We start from the raw sequence: 14,399 nt of genomic DNA, 5'->3' as shown, positions 1-14,399 counted from the left end.
ACAGCGTTGTAGAGATGTCAATCACAGTGTTTACATGTGCTTCATTGATTTCAAAAAAGCTTTTGATAAAATAAGACACAGCAAACTATTAGAAATCCTGAAACAAGGGGGACTAGATGACAAAGACATCCAAATAATAAAGAATCTGTATTGGCATCAGGTAGCAAATGTGAGACTAGGCCAAAAATACTCAGCTGATGCAGAAATAAGAAGACAGGTCAGACAGGGATGTATTCTGTCTCCACTGTTGTTCAATATCTACTCTGAGTCAATCTTCAATGAGGCACTGGAGAACATCGATGCTGGCATCAAAGTAAACGGTGTTTGGATCAACAACTTAAGATATGCTGACGATACAGTTTTGCTTGCCAGTAAGCATGAAGACCTTCAGCTCCTCATCAACAGAGTCACAGAAATATCTGAAAAATACGGCTTGAAGCTCAACACCTCAAAAACCAAGATCATGGTTGTCAGCAAACAACCCATTAATTTACCACCAATAAATTCAGAAGGAATACCACTAGAAAAAGTTGAAAGGATCACGCACCTCGGTTCCAATTTACACGAAAGCTGGGACATGACCTTTGAAGCAAAGACAAGGATAGAAAAAGCCCGAACAGCATTCTTCAAAATGAAAAAGGTCTTCTGCAGTCACGACATAAGCCTAAGACTTATGCAGAGTCCGCAGGGAGAAGGGCGGGGTAAAAATATAAATAATAAATAAATAAATAAATAATAAGACTGAAAATCAGGCTTGTCAGATGCTATATTTTTTTTATCCTGTTCTATGGAGTAGAGAGTTGGTCTCTGACAGAAGGCCACCTGAAGAGACTGGAAGCATTTGAAATGTGGATTTACAGGGCTGTTACGTATAAGCTGGGTTGACAATATCAGAAACGAGGAGGTGATAAGCCGCCTGGGAAAGCCAAGGGAAATCATCAAAACAATTAAAAAACAAAAATTAGAATATTTCGGACATGTGATGCAACACCCAGAAAAATACAGCATACTCCATTTAATCCTCCAGGGAAAGATTGAAGGCAAATGAGGTCCAGGCAGAAGAAGAACATCGTGGCTTCAAAATCTAAGGGATTGGTTTGGACAAAACTCAGCAGCACTTTTTCATGCGGCTGCTGATAAAAACAGGATCGCCAACATGATTGCCAACGTCCGATAACAGATATGGCACAAGAAGAATACACAGCCCAGACCAGCAGAAGCCTGCCAATGTCCCCGCTCGCCACTTCTGAGACCTCAGCGGTTATTGACTCCTCTCTGGCCTTTAAAGCAACGAAATAATCGACAAAAACAGCAGGGGCTGGGGAGGGGGGGTCTTTGGGATGCCAAGAGGCAAGCAAGTGGCAGGGCGGCCCCAACGGGACGGAAGCTCTCCACTCAGCTGCTTTTGGTTGTCCACCAAACTAGAAGCAGAGGAGCTTGTTCTGGAAACTGCCTCTGTGTGTGTAGAATTAGGGCGAAGGGAGCTCTCCCCTCCCTGCCCATCACCAGAAGTCCTCCTTGACGTTCTGAGTCAACTCCAGGATGTTCACCGACTGTTGCAAGGCCCCTTTGCGCAACACGGAAGGAGCCGCTCTTGTGCCCCAGGCTGGCAGCGCCAGGGAGTCTTAACCTACAGCAGAGGCAGAAGCCCTTTTACCTGCTCAAGCTCAGCAAGGAGGAAGGTGGGGGAGGCTCTCCCGGCCTGGCTTAGTGCTTCAGGCAGAGGCCAGCACTCCTTCACCCCTCCCTCCCCGACAAAAGTGGGGTCCAAAGGGTTCCCACAAAAGGGCTGAGCCTTGGCGCAACATCTGGAGCTGACCCACCTGTCACTTCCCTATCAGTCTCTTCCCACAATTTAACGGTGCCGGTTTCTCTTCCAGACCCAGACCAGAAATCAGGATCTCAGTTCTACACTCAGCAAGGAAGCCCAGAATTCCCACCCAAGGGAAGCAGAGCTGCTGACAGGGGTGGCTGAGAGACGCCTTGAGAGCCAGGAAGGGTTAGAAGGCCTACACATCCATCTTTGTGCCTCATTGTTATGCAGCCTTTTTTTGGGCACAGACTGTATCTCCAGAGTCCACTCCCCTTCTGAACCCTGTGGGGATGCCAAGTGCTGGCCAGGCTCAGAGCCTCCAGAACAGCCGCCACTCTATTCAATGCAATGACCCTCCTCCCTTGACAGTCAACATGCAACTGCAGCTGTGGAGTGCAATTCAAAGGCGGGAAGGAGGAACAGCGCTTCTATCCGCTTCCAGGGGAGACAATAAGGGCCAGGCTGCAAGCGCAATATTTGCACAGCAATCCACCCCCAGTGATCTTGTGAAATGTCTTCATTTCCTCCCAAGGAAGCAGGTGAGATGTTGCTTCCTTGAGGAGTTGGTGGCTTCTCCAGAAAGGTGACGTTGCCCAGAGAAAGGAAAGCAGGTGCAAGGAAGGGGCTGGCCAGAAGAGGTTCAATTGACCTGCTGAAAGAGGACAGCTCATCTAGCAGACCAGGGAGCGGCATCAACTGATCTCGGCCGTGCTTAGGTCCCCTCCTCTCCCAGGAATGTCTCCAGTCCCGCCTGGGGAACGAGCAGCCCCCTCCTTGGGGAAAAGGAGAAGCAGGAGGGCTGTTTTCTGAAGACCAATCGGTGTCATGAGCAGCGCTCAAACTAGTGGGAGGTCAACAGGCCTTTTTGGAGGCAAGCAGAGAGGATCAGGTGCGATGTGGGGTTACTGGTTTCTCTCCGGGACCCTTGATTTTCTCCTATTCTCCAAGCCCATTTGCAGAACTGCACTAAGGAAGACCATCCGCCATGTGCACCAGGCAGATGGGCTTCCTGCCTCTGACCTGGGCTTCGCCAACCATCCTTCCTGGAGTATTTGCCCCCCCCATCACCAAGAGGTGTCTGGACAGGAAGGAGCTTGCATTTTCACGGACAGTAACCAAGAGCCTGATTGGGTCTGCTTACCTTGGATAGCAGAAAGATAAACAAAGGAGTCTTTATGTTCCAAGTTTTCTACAAAAACCTGAAAATTAAAACCAAGAATTACTTTGCTTGCACAGCTGCAGCCAACCGTGCCTCTCTCAGCTGATGCCTCCTTGGCAGGGCATGACGTTGCCTGCAGCCTTCCGTCCAGGCATGGGGTTTGCCCCCTGGAACCCCCACTGCAGCTCTGATCAGGAATGAGAAACCTTTTGGTTCTGGGGAAGTGATAAGTGGTTGGGCGAAGGGAACAGAAACCCTGTTTCTCCAAAGGTTGCTCCAGGCTGCTCACAAAGAGGGCAGCTGATGCCCAGCAGACCTGGGTGGGTCCTGGGAGAACAGCTGCACCAGCCACTGCCCCCCAGGCTCAAAACATTCTGACTGCTTGGAAGCAGAGCTGCACTCTTCCAGAAAAAGGAGCTTCCTCTCTGCTCGAGGTCAGAAGGTCCAATATGGGGGCAACATGCCTGAAGTCTGAGGGAAACCAGGAAACAGAAGAGGGAAAACCTGGGGACTGAAAACTTAATTCTATATCCCTCAAAGTGGTTGGATAGAAACACCTGTGCAGGCTGAATCTTCTGGCCATTAAGCAGAGTTCACAGGACGAAACGCGAGGGACACCCTCCCTCACTCGGCAGGAAGGATCCCCCAGGTAGGCCCCAAAGGGAGAGACAGGGGCTCCCTCCCAGGGCCAGCCCAAGCCACACACATGCTGTCCTGCAGGGTTTTCCCCACAAAGTGCCCCGCCTGCCTACCTTCAGCAACTTCTCCCGAGTCTTCAGGGCTCCGGGATCCCTCTGCTCGACCATCCGGGAGAGGTGGCGCAAGGCAGCAGCTCGCGTGGGGATGTCAGGGCTGTAAGCCCCCGAGAGAAGCTCCTGCAGGCTCGAGGGGGTGCAGGGGGCAGAGCTTTCCTTGGCAACTGACTCCGCCCCCTGAGGCTCCCCTGGGCTGCTCCTAGGGGACTTCTGGGGCAGGGGTGCCCCAGGTCTGGGGGCCTCATCTGGGACGCCCGTGCTTGCAGCAGCACTCCCACCCGCCCTCCTGCCCAGGGTCTTGCAAGCAGCGGTGCAGACGGCCTCTGCAGAAAAGGCGTGGTGGGTGCAGATGGAAATGCTCAAGTCAGCCGCCAGCTCCTGGATGACGGGCTCTGGGTGGACGTGGGAGAGTTCCTCCAGCAGGGGCACCAGCTGCTTCAGGCTGGCAAAGTCTTCAGATTTCAGCTGGGAGACAGCAGGGAGCACGTCAGCCGCTGCCGCCCAAGAGAGGAGCCAGGGCTGATCCTGAGAACCTGGCCCTGGGCTGCCGGCAGGAAGCACCAGGAGGGGGCACTGCGGCCCAGAGCCTTTGCTGTGGTTACCGTTATGGGCGTGCGCACAGACTCCGGCAGGGCCGATAAGATCAGGCCCCGAGCTGGCAGGTGCACACGGTGGATGGGATGGGAATGGAGCTACTGCAGCAGCCCCAGCCAGGACTCCAGCTCAGCCCTCGAGGGAGCCGGGAAAAGCCACATCCACCGAGCTCCTGCTGGCAGGGAGCCAGGCTCAGCCCCGCCCCCACCTCCAAGGCTGCCAGAGGACTCGGGCTTTGCGCTGGCTGGCCAGGAACCCCCTTCCGGCAGGCAGCAGAACATCCAGGATCCACCCCAGGGGCTTGACCCTCCCTCACTATTCCTCCTTAGCTGCTGGGTATGGCCAAGGACCCGCCTCCTCCCTCATTGCTCAAGAGTTCTGGCGTGTGGGTGGAGGGGTGCTTTTCCCTGCTTGGCACCCACCAGAAACCCACCCCCACCCAGCGCTCCTCCTGCGGGAAACCACAGCAGGCCTCAGCAAAGGAGGAACAAGCACCAGCCTGAAAACCAGGACTCGGGAGGAGGGAAGGAGGGAGGGAGGGAGGCACCGTGGCTGGAACCAGCCCTAGCAAGCCAAGACTTGAGGAAGGAAGCTTCAAGGCTTCAGCAAGCTTCCCCCACCCCACCCCACCCCACTTTCTGCCTCAACATCGGCCAGTGAACAAAAGAGCCACAGCACAAAGTTGTTTCCTCCCCCAAAAACCCCAACCCAGGGGGAGACGAAAGGGCCCAGTTTCTTAGCTGGCCCCACTGGGCTGGGGCTGGGGCTGAGCTGGGCCGGCCAGTGGGAGCCAGCTTGATTGGGCAGCCCCTTGCCTGGCCTTGCTCAGAAGCCTGGCTGACCTCTGTTCCGGCCTTAACTGGGCCTCAAGCAGCCTGCTGCTGCTTCGCAACTGCCCTCCCCCAGCAAAGACCTTGCAGGTATCGTGGGGGGGGCTTCGAGTTAGGGATCAAATTCAAAATGGGACGGGAGGGGGAAGGCAGGAGCAGAGCCTAGAGAGACACTGGGTTTCACTGACTGAGGCTCAAGAATCAGAAACAGCGTAAACACAAAATCCGCTCCCTTGTGGGAACCAGAAAGGTGCTCATCTCCCGGCCTCTGTGCACCTGGAAGGTCTGCAAAGGCTTCCAGAAAGGCCCCAGGAGACCCCAACGCCTGAACTGATGCCACCACCAACGCCCTCCGGCTACTCACCTGCAGGGCCCCACCCAGCAGGGCTGCCACCAGCCCCATGGCCATGCTGAGTGTCTGGGACTCTACGGTGCCCACTGAGCCTCCAGAGAGACCTACGCAGGCCCGCTGCAGAGTGACTGCCACAAACGCCACCACCTGTGGATGGGATGCCACACCTGAGGACAGGAGGACTGCAGAGACCCCTGAAGACCCCGAGCAAAGTGCAGATCTGGCCTTCTCAGGACCAAGCCTGTGACGGCTGCCCCAGACGTGACAGGGCTTCAGGCGCCAATCCAAGGAACTGCAAAGTAACCCCCAGGAGGGGATTCACAGGCTGCCATTTACCCAGCAGGAACCCCGGATGGGCCACCTGGCAGGGCTCCAAAGGCCGAGGACAAAGTCTCGAGCCAAAGGCAGCAGCTTCCCCACGGTCTGAAGAGCAGCAGCGGCAGCAGCAGCAGCAGGGAAGTCGAGGTGGGCAACAAAATGGATGGGCACCAAGTCTGCTTCGCTCTTTGAATCCCTAAACACACTGCGGCTGAGGAGCCCTCTCCACAAAGTGAGGGTCTGGCTGGACAGGTCTGTTTGGGCTGTGTGCTCATCCTGCCTTCTCCTGGCCTGGTCTACATGCAGTCAGCCCCCCCCCAATCCGTTGACACCCTTCAGAAGACAAAGAGGGCAGGAGGAGCAGATCAGAGTTTTGCTGCACCCAAAAAGTTTGCTTCTGCAGCCGAGGTACTTTTGCATCTCTAGGCTTGATAGGCCAGGGTCCTCCCTCCACCCCCCCTCCCCGGCAATTTCCTGGGTTTCCCAGAAAGCATGAAATTAAGGCCTACCCTATCCTTCCCCCCCCACAAAGGTCTATCTGGCACATCCCTTAAGGAGGTAGTTTGCTTTCTCAATAGCCACTAGGTTATGCAGCCTGGACAGGCCGACCTCAGGCCCAGCAGCCAGGCCACCCCAGATGGTGGAAGGACAGGGGTCTGCAAGGCACGAGGGGGAAACGAGGACTGGACCAACCTGCCTGACATCCGAGAGCAAAGAGTCCGAAATGCCCTCGGTCAGCATGGCCACCACCTGAAGCACCTGCAGCTGCCTGGTTTGTTGTGGGGGGGCTGGGTTGCAGAGCTGCTCCAGATCCAGGGGGGGAGCTTGCAAAGGGGGTGCAGGGTCCTTCTCGGAGGCCACCTGGGTCAGCTCCTGCCACCCCGGGGGGAAGGGAACACATTGGAAGAAGAAAGACTAAACAGCTGGCAGGACATTGTCCTGCTCCATAGCAGAAAAAAAAAATAACAGTGGTTCAGTGGGTACATGGCTTGTTTCCTCTCTAGTTCTTCCCTGGAAGAATCACAGAGCTGGGAGGGATAATTTAGAGGATCCCCCTCCCCCCCCCGTGCAGGAATCCAGATGAAACCCACCCAGACTCTCAGTTCCAGGAGTCATTCTAAACCACAGTCCCATCTAAGAGAACTGCAGTTCCCCTGCCTGGATTAGTCCTTGACAGCTGAAGCGTGACCTTGAAGGACAATGCCTGGACCTCTGCCATACGTGGCACCTATCCTGCTCCTGCAGAAGGAGAATGCACGCACACACTATGGAGACATCCAGAGACACTCCTGGCTCTACCTTTAAGCAGCCTAGGAAGAAGTCTCCAGCTAGGCCGCCCCTCTGGCAGTGAGACAGCAAGTCCACCAGCTGCTCCAGCTGCCACTGCTCTGAGGAAAGCTTCTGATACAGAGCCTCGTCTTCGTCACTGCAAAGGGAGAGAGCAAACTTTTCACTGAGGGATGAAGAACGGCCCCAGGAAAGCCCCGGAGGCTCTGGGCTGACCCATCTCTTCCATCCTTCTCTGAGCAAGGGCCGAAGCTCCCCGGAAGGGAGAGTTCTTTACTCATGGTTGACCGCCAGCTGAGAATCCTCCTAGGCAGTGCATCCTATATTCCGGGCAAGCTGCCTTTGGACTTGCAGACTCTCTGCACCCACTTCCTGAGGCAGGAGAGGCCGGGCCAGGTTTTCTGGCACTCCACCACCCCACAACCGCAACCATCTGGATCAGAGTCTCCCCCCCTTAAATGTCTTCTCTTTCCTCTCATTGGGGAAGCTCAGCACTCTCACCTCACAGCCTCCTTGATGGTGGCCACCACACCCCCTTCACTGCCCACCTGGAACCGGCAGCGGGGGTGGGGCAGGCGGGGGCTTCCTCTGAGTTCCACCAGGCCTTCCAGGGCTGCCACAGAGGCCTGCTGCTCGCTCTTCTCCAGGAACCATAACAGGACCTCCTGGCAGGGGGTGCTGAAAACAACGAAGAGGGAGGGCATTAACCCCAACCCAGGGGAAGGTGGCTTTGGTTAGAGGCAGCCCCAAGCAAAGCTGCCTCTTCCAGAAGAGGGGCAGGACATGGAGGTCTGTCTCCTGGGCCAGGGTGATGGGAACTAAAAAGCTGTTGGGCAGTGGTCTAATTGCCTTGGCTGTTCCTCAGCATCCCCCCTCCTTCCTCTTTTACAGATGGTTGCTATCTTTAGGTTCTTTTCAGAGGAGCTACACACACACCCCCCAATCCAAGGAGGGCCGGGACTTCCTACCCTGGCAGAAAAGCAAAGCCGGCACTGCTCAGGGCTCCTCGGGACCAGAAGCCTGGCCTTCAGCGAGTGGTGGGGTCTTGGTTGACAGGAACCAGGAGAAGAGCTCCCAGCCAGGGAGGTTTGTCCCCACCAGCCCACAAAAGAGCTCTGGAGATTCCCCCGCCAGGCCAGGCGCCTCACCGTAAGAAGGACACGTTCTGCTTGGTAAAGCACCAGAGGGAGAAGATGGCACCCAGCACAGGTTGCAAGGCACCCAACAGGCAAGGCGAGGGTTCATTACCGATCACACAGACCTGCGAGGGAGAGCAGCTGAGAGGAGGAAGGCCTGGCACAAACTCAATTTGCAGCCTTAATACACACACACACACACACACACAGACCAGGATCCCTGCACATTGCCAGGAGCAGAGGATTCCCCCCTGCCCTTTCCAACTACTTGCAGAAGAATCTCTGGCCATTTTATGCCCTTGTGGACCTGTTTCTGTGTGCCAGCTCTCTGAAACAGCACATTAGTGCCCAAGATGTTCTCGAGCATTCAGTATTTAAATTCCCAAGCTACCAAGGCATCTGCCAAAGGTCAGCCTTTATATTTACAGCTCCCCAACCTTGGACTTGAACCAACAGAGCAGCCGAGCTTGTTGCATAGGCCTTCCAAGACCTCCCGAGCCTGCTAACAGCTCAGCCCGCAGGTCTGTGTATAAGGCAGCCGTGCACAAGTTCTGCATTCCTTCTGGATCAGGCTGATCTTTGGAGTGGCTGCATCTTCAGCAGAAATGGGCTGGCCGTGCTGCCGGGCATTGCTGAATTCTGGTGCCCGTCAGCTGACAGCAGCACGGGGCTAGCAAGGACTGAGGAGGAGGAGGCGAGTACTTCAAGCAGAGCATGAAAGGCATGTGGGAATGGCGCCTCCACCTGGCATTTCAGGAAAGACCATTTTGGCTGTTTCAGCACAGTGAGAAGCGAGGCCACAGCTGAGGAAGGAGACACAACCCAATTCCTGCTACAGGAATTTTCAGTCTGAAAGCAAATGCGGGTCCTTCCTTGGCTTCCGATCCCTCTCCCAACATTGCATACAGACAGGCGTGGTGGTGCCGCACCTTGTGCACCGTTTCCATGCACCCCGAGAGCAACTCCTCTTTCACCAGCACCGCCCCAGCGGGCAGGTCTTCCAGGGAACCTTCTGAACAGAAGAAAGAAAAGGACCGTCAGTGTGGTTTCACTTAATGATATTCCATGATGTAAGCGGTAAATGAAAGAAAACAGCCCATTAATTCCAGCATGAGTTCCTTCTCTGAGAGCTGTCCAGCTGCCAGGCTAGAAATTATGGAATGGTGTCCTGGCTGGGGAACTCTGGGCCAAGCCCTCGCTCAGTCCAACCTCCTCACAGGGGAAAATAGGGGGCAGGGCCATTATGCACACTAGAGTTGTGTAAAACAAAAGCAGGATATAAATCTAAATTGATGAGATGATCTTTGATTCAAATGAGTGTATCTTAGCCTACCAAGCTTGTCTTGCCCAGCATTGTTTCAAATGCTGATACTGGACTGTTATGAGCTGCCCAGAATTCATGAATAAACTGACCCAGGAGATACATTTCAGTCCCACTGGAGGACTCAGACCTAAGAATCCCAGAGCCACCAATTCTGAGTAGAGGAGTCCCTGGAAAAACAAGGAGCTTCCCACCTTCTAAAACAAGGGTGTCAAACTCAATTTCACTGAGGGCTGCATCAGCATTGCGGTTGCCCTCGGGGGGGGGCAGAGTGGGTGCAGCTTACTGGGTGGGCGTGGATGGAGTGGGTGTGGCCTACTGGGTGGGCATGGCCAGCTCGACATCGTTCGCTTCAAGGGTGCCTGTGGGGGCCTGGGCAGGAGTGGGACAGATCTGAGGGTCTCTGGCAGAAGGGGGTGGGACTGGGGCAAGCGCCAAGGCATGGTCCATTTCTTCATTCCTCACAAAGGGTGACACCTCCCCAGCATGCACCCAGGGGGCGGGACTGACGCGGCAGGGGCTGGTTCCTCGTTGTTTCTAGACAGCCTTGTGGAGCTAAGACTGAATGCGTTTCAGCATAGATGGCCACCACAAAATTGTATATTGGCTCCTGGCCGGCCTGGGCCAGGGCCAAGGTAGCGGGGGCCGTTCCCTCACTGTTTCCAGAATGGCTTCGCGGGCCACATGAAACCACTTCGCGGGCCGCATCCAGCCCCCGGGCCTTGCGTTTGACATGTCTGTTCTAAAATGACAGAAATGTATTCGTTCGTTCGTTCAATCAATCATTCACTCAATCAATCAATCTCTATATCTGGCCACCTCAACCAAGTGACTCTGGGCAGCTTACAATTCTAAAGTTCTAAAAGCAATAAAAGTGGGTTCTCCTCTGCCTCTCCTGCAGGCATCGTCTGATTCCCCAGCCTGGCCAAGCGTTCAGAGGTGGGAGGCCGTTACCTGGCTCCCCCAGGCAGCGCAAGAGGGGCTCCAGCAGGGGACGCAGCAGATGCTTCTCTGCCTGCTGTGGGTGTTGCCTCACCACGGCGAGGACGGTTGTGGTTGCCACTCGTTGGAACTGGCGCACTGTCAGCTCATCCTGAATGAGAAACAGCTGCAGAATCTTTGAAAGAAAAGGACAAAAGCAGTTTTATGCTCAATATACATGATGCTCACTAGCAGTGTTTCTAAAGTTATGTTCTACAGCACACACTCCATCACAAACTTCCAGAAGGGGGAGGGGGGAACAGGGCTACAAGCCCCCAAGGCTCAGCAGAAACTACAGACCCCGAGGGTCAACCCAGGAAAAGAGAGCCGCTTTGCAAGGACCAGATGGAGGGGAAAGGTGCTCTGCCTCGCAGGGCATCCATCCAGCAGGAGCCTCTCTGGCAGCTCTGACTCACAAACGTTCTTGCGCCAGCTGGGTTGCACCGGAATGTCAGTCGCTGGGTAAAGGGAAGGGGCAGAAGATGTACCTGTGGGCAAATCTGTTGACAATAATCCTCCAGGGACAGAGACTGCTGAGGACATGAGGACAGAATCTTGGCTATGGCCTCACACTTCTGCCAGTCAGCTGCTGCCGCTTCTGCACCACTGCCCCCCACAGCCCCAGCTGGAAAATGGAGGCTCCATGTTAGATGAGCACACAGAGAAATCGCCCATCCTGTGGCCACAGAGAATCACAATTTCCTCCTCCAGGAAGGCAACCTTCACCAAAGCCACGGCAGTGAGTGCCTAGCTCAGTATCTTGCCAGGCTACCTTAGATCTTCCTTATCCTTTCTGCTCTTGCTGTTTTTAAAGAGAGGTGCAAAAAGTCTGGGACTGAGTTGCTCTCTGCCTAGAAGAGCTGGTTCGTGGGAAATGCCGTGCAGAGAGGCCGGCAGCAGCTGACTGGGTAAGCAGGAAGGCCTGGGAAGATCACACACCAGGTTGCCTTATTTGCCCCATCTAGAAGTCCAGGTTTGGTTCTGGCAAACTGGACTGATCCAAAAAAACACTGGCACACAAATGATTTTCCAGTTTCAAAATATTTTCCTGTTTCATGCAGATCCTTATTTATTAAAATAGTAGCTATTATATTTAAACTTGGCTGTGCCAAGTTTAAAAACACTGGAAGATAGGACACCTTTCTGCTCTTGTTATAACCTTTTAATGGCCGATTTGTCTGGCCTCACTCACCTCCGGCTCCTTCCAGGATGCCACGGATCACAGCCTGAACTCCACCGGGTCTTAACAGTCTCCCGGACAGCAGGTGCCCACAAAGGCGCTGAAGCCAGGCTGGTGCTGGTGCCATACAGGGCCTGCTGTTCTTCTGGCTGGGATGGGAGGCCTGAAAAAGAAACATACGTGCACGCTGGACCATGACCAACCCCGCTGTGCAGCACCCCTTCTTCTGCCTTGCCCCGATGGGCCTCGACACCAGGCAACAGAGGCATCCCCTGCCCTTCCCCAAACAGAACGGACTCAAGTTATTTAACTGAAAGCTTCTCTGAGGGTACCATTCACCTAGCAGCAGAATGGCAGCTAACAAGACTGGGTTGGCCCTGAAGCTCAGTCAGATTGTATCCCATCCCAGTTTAGACAAGGGGGCTGTTATGCCTCTTCCTTTCCTCTCTCACTGATACATGTGCTAATGTGCTAGGAATTCATAAAGGCCAAAGCTGGGTCTCTTGACAGGGTCTCTAGAGACAGGCTGTCAAGGAGCAGAACCGAAAAAGACCCGTTCTGCAGAGGCAGCGCTGAGCTGGAAGGACAGATCAGGATGGGGTATGACTCACTAAAAGGAAGCTTCCATGTCAGTGTTTATCAACCGTGCCAACTTTAAGATATGTGGACTTTAACTCCCAGAATTCCCCAGCTAACATAAAATTGGCAAGGTTGAGAAAGACTGTTCTATACCTTTGGCGCTTGTTCCTCCTGAGATAATGAATCAATGTCGTGGTTCTCATGTGGCATGGATCCACTGTCATAGTTGAGCCACATGCAAGGGCTAATCTGGGATCTCTCCAAAAATGCTTCGGTTACACAGGAGGAAGAGGAACAAAGATTTGCAAGCAAGCACGCATAATGGAGCCAACTCAGAGGATGCAAATCTAGTTTCTCCATGACTCAGTCATACCCGCTTAGGCCCCCCCTGAAGCAGCAACAGTTCCCGGACCACCAGGGGCTGGTACACTTTGTCCAAAAGGCCTTGCAAGGCTTCTTTGCAGCTGCTCCGTTCCTCTTCTGTCAGGCCCTGAGAAAGTCCCAGAGAGGTAGAAAAATAACACACAAAAGTATTCTAGGAAATTAGAGGAAATTATTCCAAATACCTCTTCAGTGGCCCTGGCAAGAGGCTCAGCCAACTAAGGTGGTGGCAAGGGGCCCATGGGCACCTCCCTGCCCGGCAGCACCTTTTCACCTGTAGGGCCCAAGGGGGGCCAGCCCCAGACTCCCCAGGGAGGCCTCCTGGTCCCCCCTCCCATTTCACACTTCCTTCACTTTATGGAAATGGCCAGTCTGGCAGCTGCTGGCAAGGAACCGGGGCAGACGCAAGCAGGACCCCAAGGGCTGCTCCTTAATACTCACCTGGCTCTCGGCACCCGCCCGGGCCTTCCTTGCCGGGCAGAAGGCCAGCTGGCACAGCCCGGCCAGCAGGTCGCCCAGGTGGCGCGCCAGGATCAGCCTGCCCAGCTCAGGGTGCTCGGCCGCCTCCCTCAGGGCGCTGCAGGCGGCGAGGAGCCTCCGCGGGGCCTCGGGCTGGGCGGCGAGGAGGCCGGCCTTGTCCCGCGGCGGGGGCGCTACCCCGGGCAGCAGGTACGGGCGGAGGCCCAGCGCCACCGCAAGCTGCACCGCCGCCTGCACGGTGCCCTCCTGGGCGATGCTCAGGGCGTCGGGGCGCAGTGGAGGGGGGAGCCCGGGCTGGCCCCGGCCGGCTACGGGGGTCGCGGCGGCCAGGCGGGCCAGGCAGCGCTGGAGGCAGAGCAGCAGCAGCAGCGCCTGGCAGGCGCCGGCCCAGGGCGGGTCGGGGCCAGGACTCAGCCCCGGGGCCTGCCGGGCCACCTCGGCCCTCGCCCTGCGCAGGGCGGCCCACTGCGGGTCCCGGGCCAGCCTCTCCTCCAGGGCGGCCAGCCCGAGGCGCAGCGACTCTGGCGACGGGGCCGGCAGCGGGCCTGCGGAGAGAAGGGAGACACCGGTCGAAGGTGCGGCGCGGAAGGCGAGAGAAACAGCTGGCCGCCCCCTCCTCCCGCGGCTCTCACCGGGGGCTGCGCTCCGGCCCAGCAGCAGCCGCAGCCCGTCCGCCGCCCGCTGCAGCCCCGCCGCCGCCCCTTCCTCGTCCGCGGCCTCGGCGCTCGCGGGCGCAGCCATCTTGGGAAGGTCCGGTGATCCTGCGCGACGGCGACACCGCCGCCTCGGGAGGGGCCGAAGGAGACGGGCGGAAGTTCCCGCCGGCGGCCCTTTTGCGAAGGTCGAGAGGAAACCCGGGAGGGCCGAAGGGAAGCGGCCCTCTTGAGAAGGTCTCGCGGCCGGAGGAGTTCCGGGAGTCCTCTGACGCACGCGCAGTTCAGCGAGTTGAATTCGCTTGAAATTAAGTCTTGGATGGATACGCGATGGTGGCTGGCGCAGTGGGGGACGTCCCTTGCCAAAAGGGCAAAATAGGCTTTGCTCATTAAAATACTTATTAAAATACACTATTTCCATCAATCTGAAGCCAAACTTTTCAAAATTAGCTGCAGGACCTTAAAGCAAATTCACTTTCCCAAGTGGAAAGAACCTCAGTAATAAATGCGTCCCAAAATATGTATTTCTAGGCTAACAAAAGGTTTTAAGTTAAATTCCTCTTTTGGTCCCAGTGCTAAG

General features: G+C 55.7%; 1 protein-coding gene across 1 annotated transcript in view; it reads right to left on the bottom strand.

The window, feature by feature from the left end:
• The window catches only part of TANGO6 (transport and golgi organization 6 homolog), a 23,008-nt gene extending 9,101 nt beyond the window's left edge, over positions 1 to 13,907 (bottom strand). The window contains exons 1-13 of the mRNA XM_029283235.1: positions 13,128 to 13,907; positions 12,679 to 12,795; positions 11,739 to 11,889; positions 11,035 to 11,171; positions 10,520 to 10,682; positions 9,174 to 9,256; positions 8,257 to 8,369; positions 7,610 to 7,786; positions 7,121 to 7,247; positions 6,515 to 6,694; positions 5,516 to 5,650; positions 3,725 to 4,192; positions 2,955 to 3,012 (exon numbers count right to left, since the gene is read on the bottom strand). Of these exons, the coding sequence (XP_029139068.1) occupies positions 2,955 to 3,012; positions 3,725 to 4,192; positions 5,516 to 5,650; positions 6,515 to 6,694; positions 7,121 to 7,247; positions 7,610 to 7,786; positions 8,257 to 8,369; positions 9,174 to 9,256; positions 10,520 to 10,682; positions 11,035 to 11,171; positions 11,739 to 11,889; positions 12,679 to 12,795; positions 13,128 to 13,907 (2,689 nt within the window). The remainder of the gene's footprint in view (positions 1 to 2,954; positions 3,013 to 3,724; positions 4,193 to 5,515; positions 5,651 to 6,514; positions 6,695 to 7,120; positions 7,248 to 7,609; positions 7,787 to 8,256; positions 8,370 to 9,173; positions 9,257 to 10,519; positions 10,683 to 11,034; positions 11,172 to 11,738; positions 11,890 to 12,678; positions 12,796 to 13,127) is intronic.
• Between the last annotated feature and the right edge of the window lie 492 nt (positions 13,908 to 14,399).

This window comes from Protobothrops mucrosquamatus, unplaced genomic scaffold, assembly GCF_001527695.2.
Source record: "Protobothrops mucrosquamatus isolate PMUCROS unplaced genomic scaffold, P.Mucros_1.0 scaffold41, whole genome shotgun sequence".
Classification (NCBI taxonomy): domain Eukaryota; kingdom Metazoa; phylum Chordata; class Lepidosauria; order Squamata; family Viperidae; genus Protobothrops; species Protobothrops mucrosquamatus.
The sequence above is the reverse complement of the archived record's forward strand: the minus strand, read 5'-3'. Positions and strand labels throughout refer to the sequence as shown.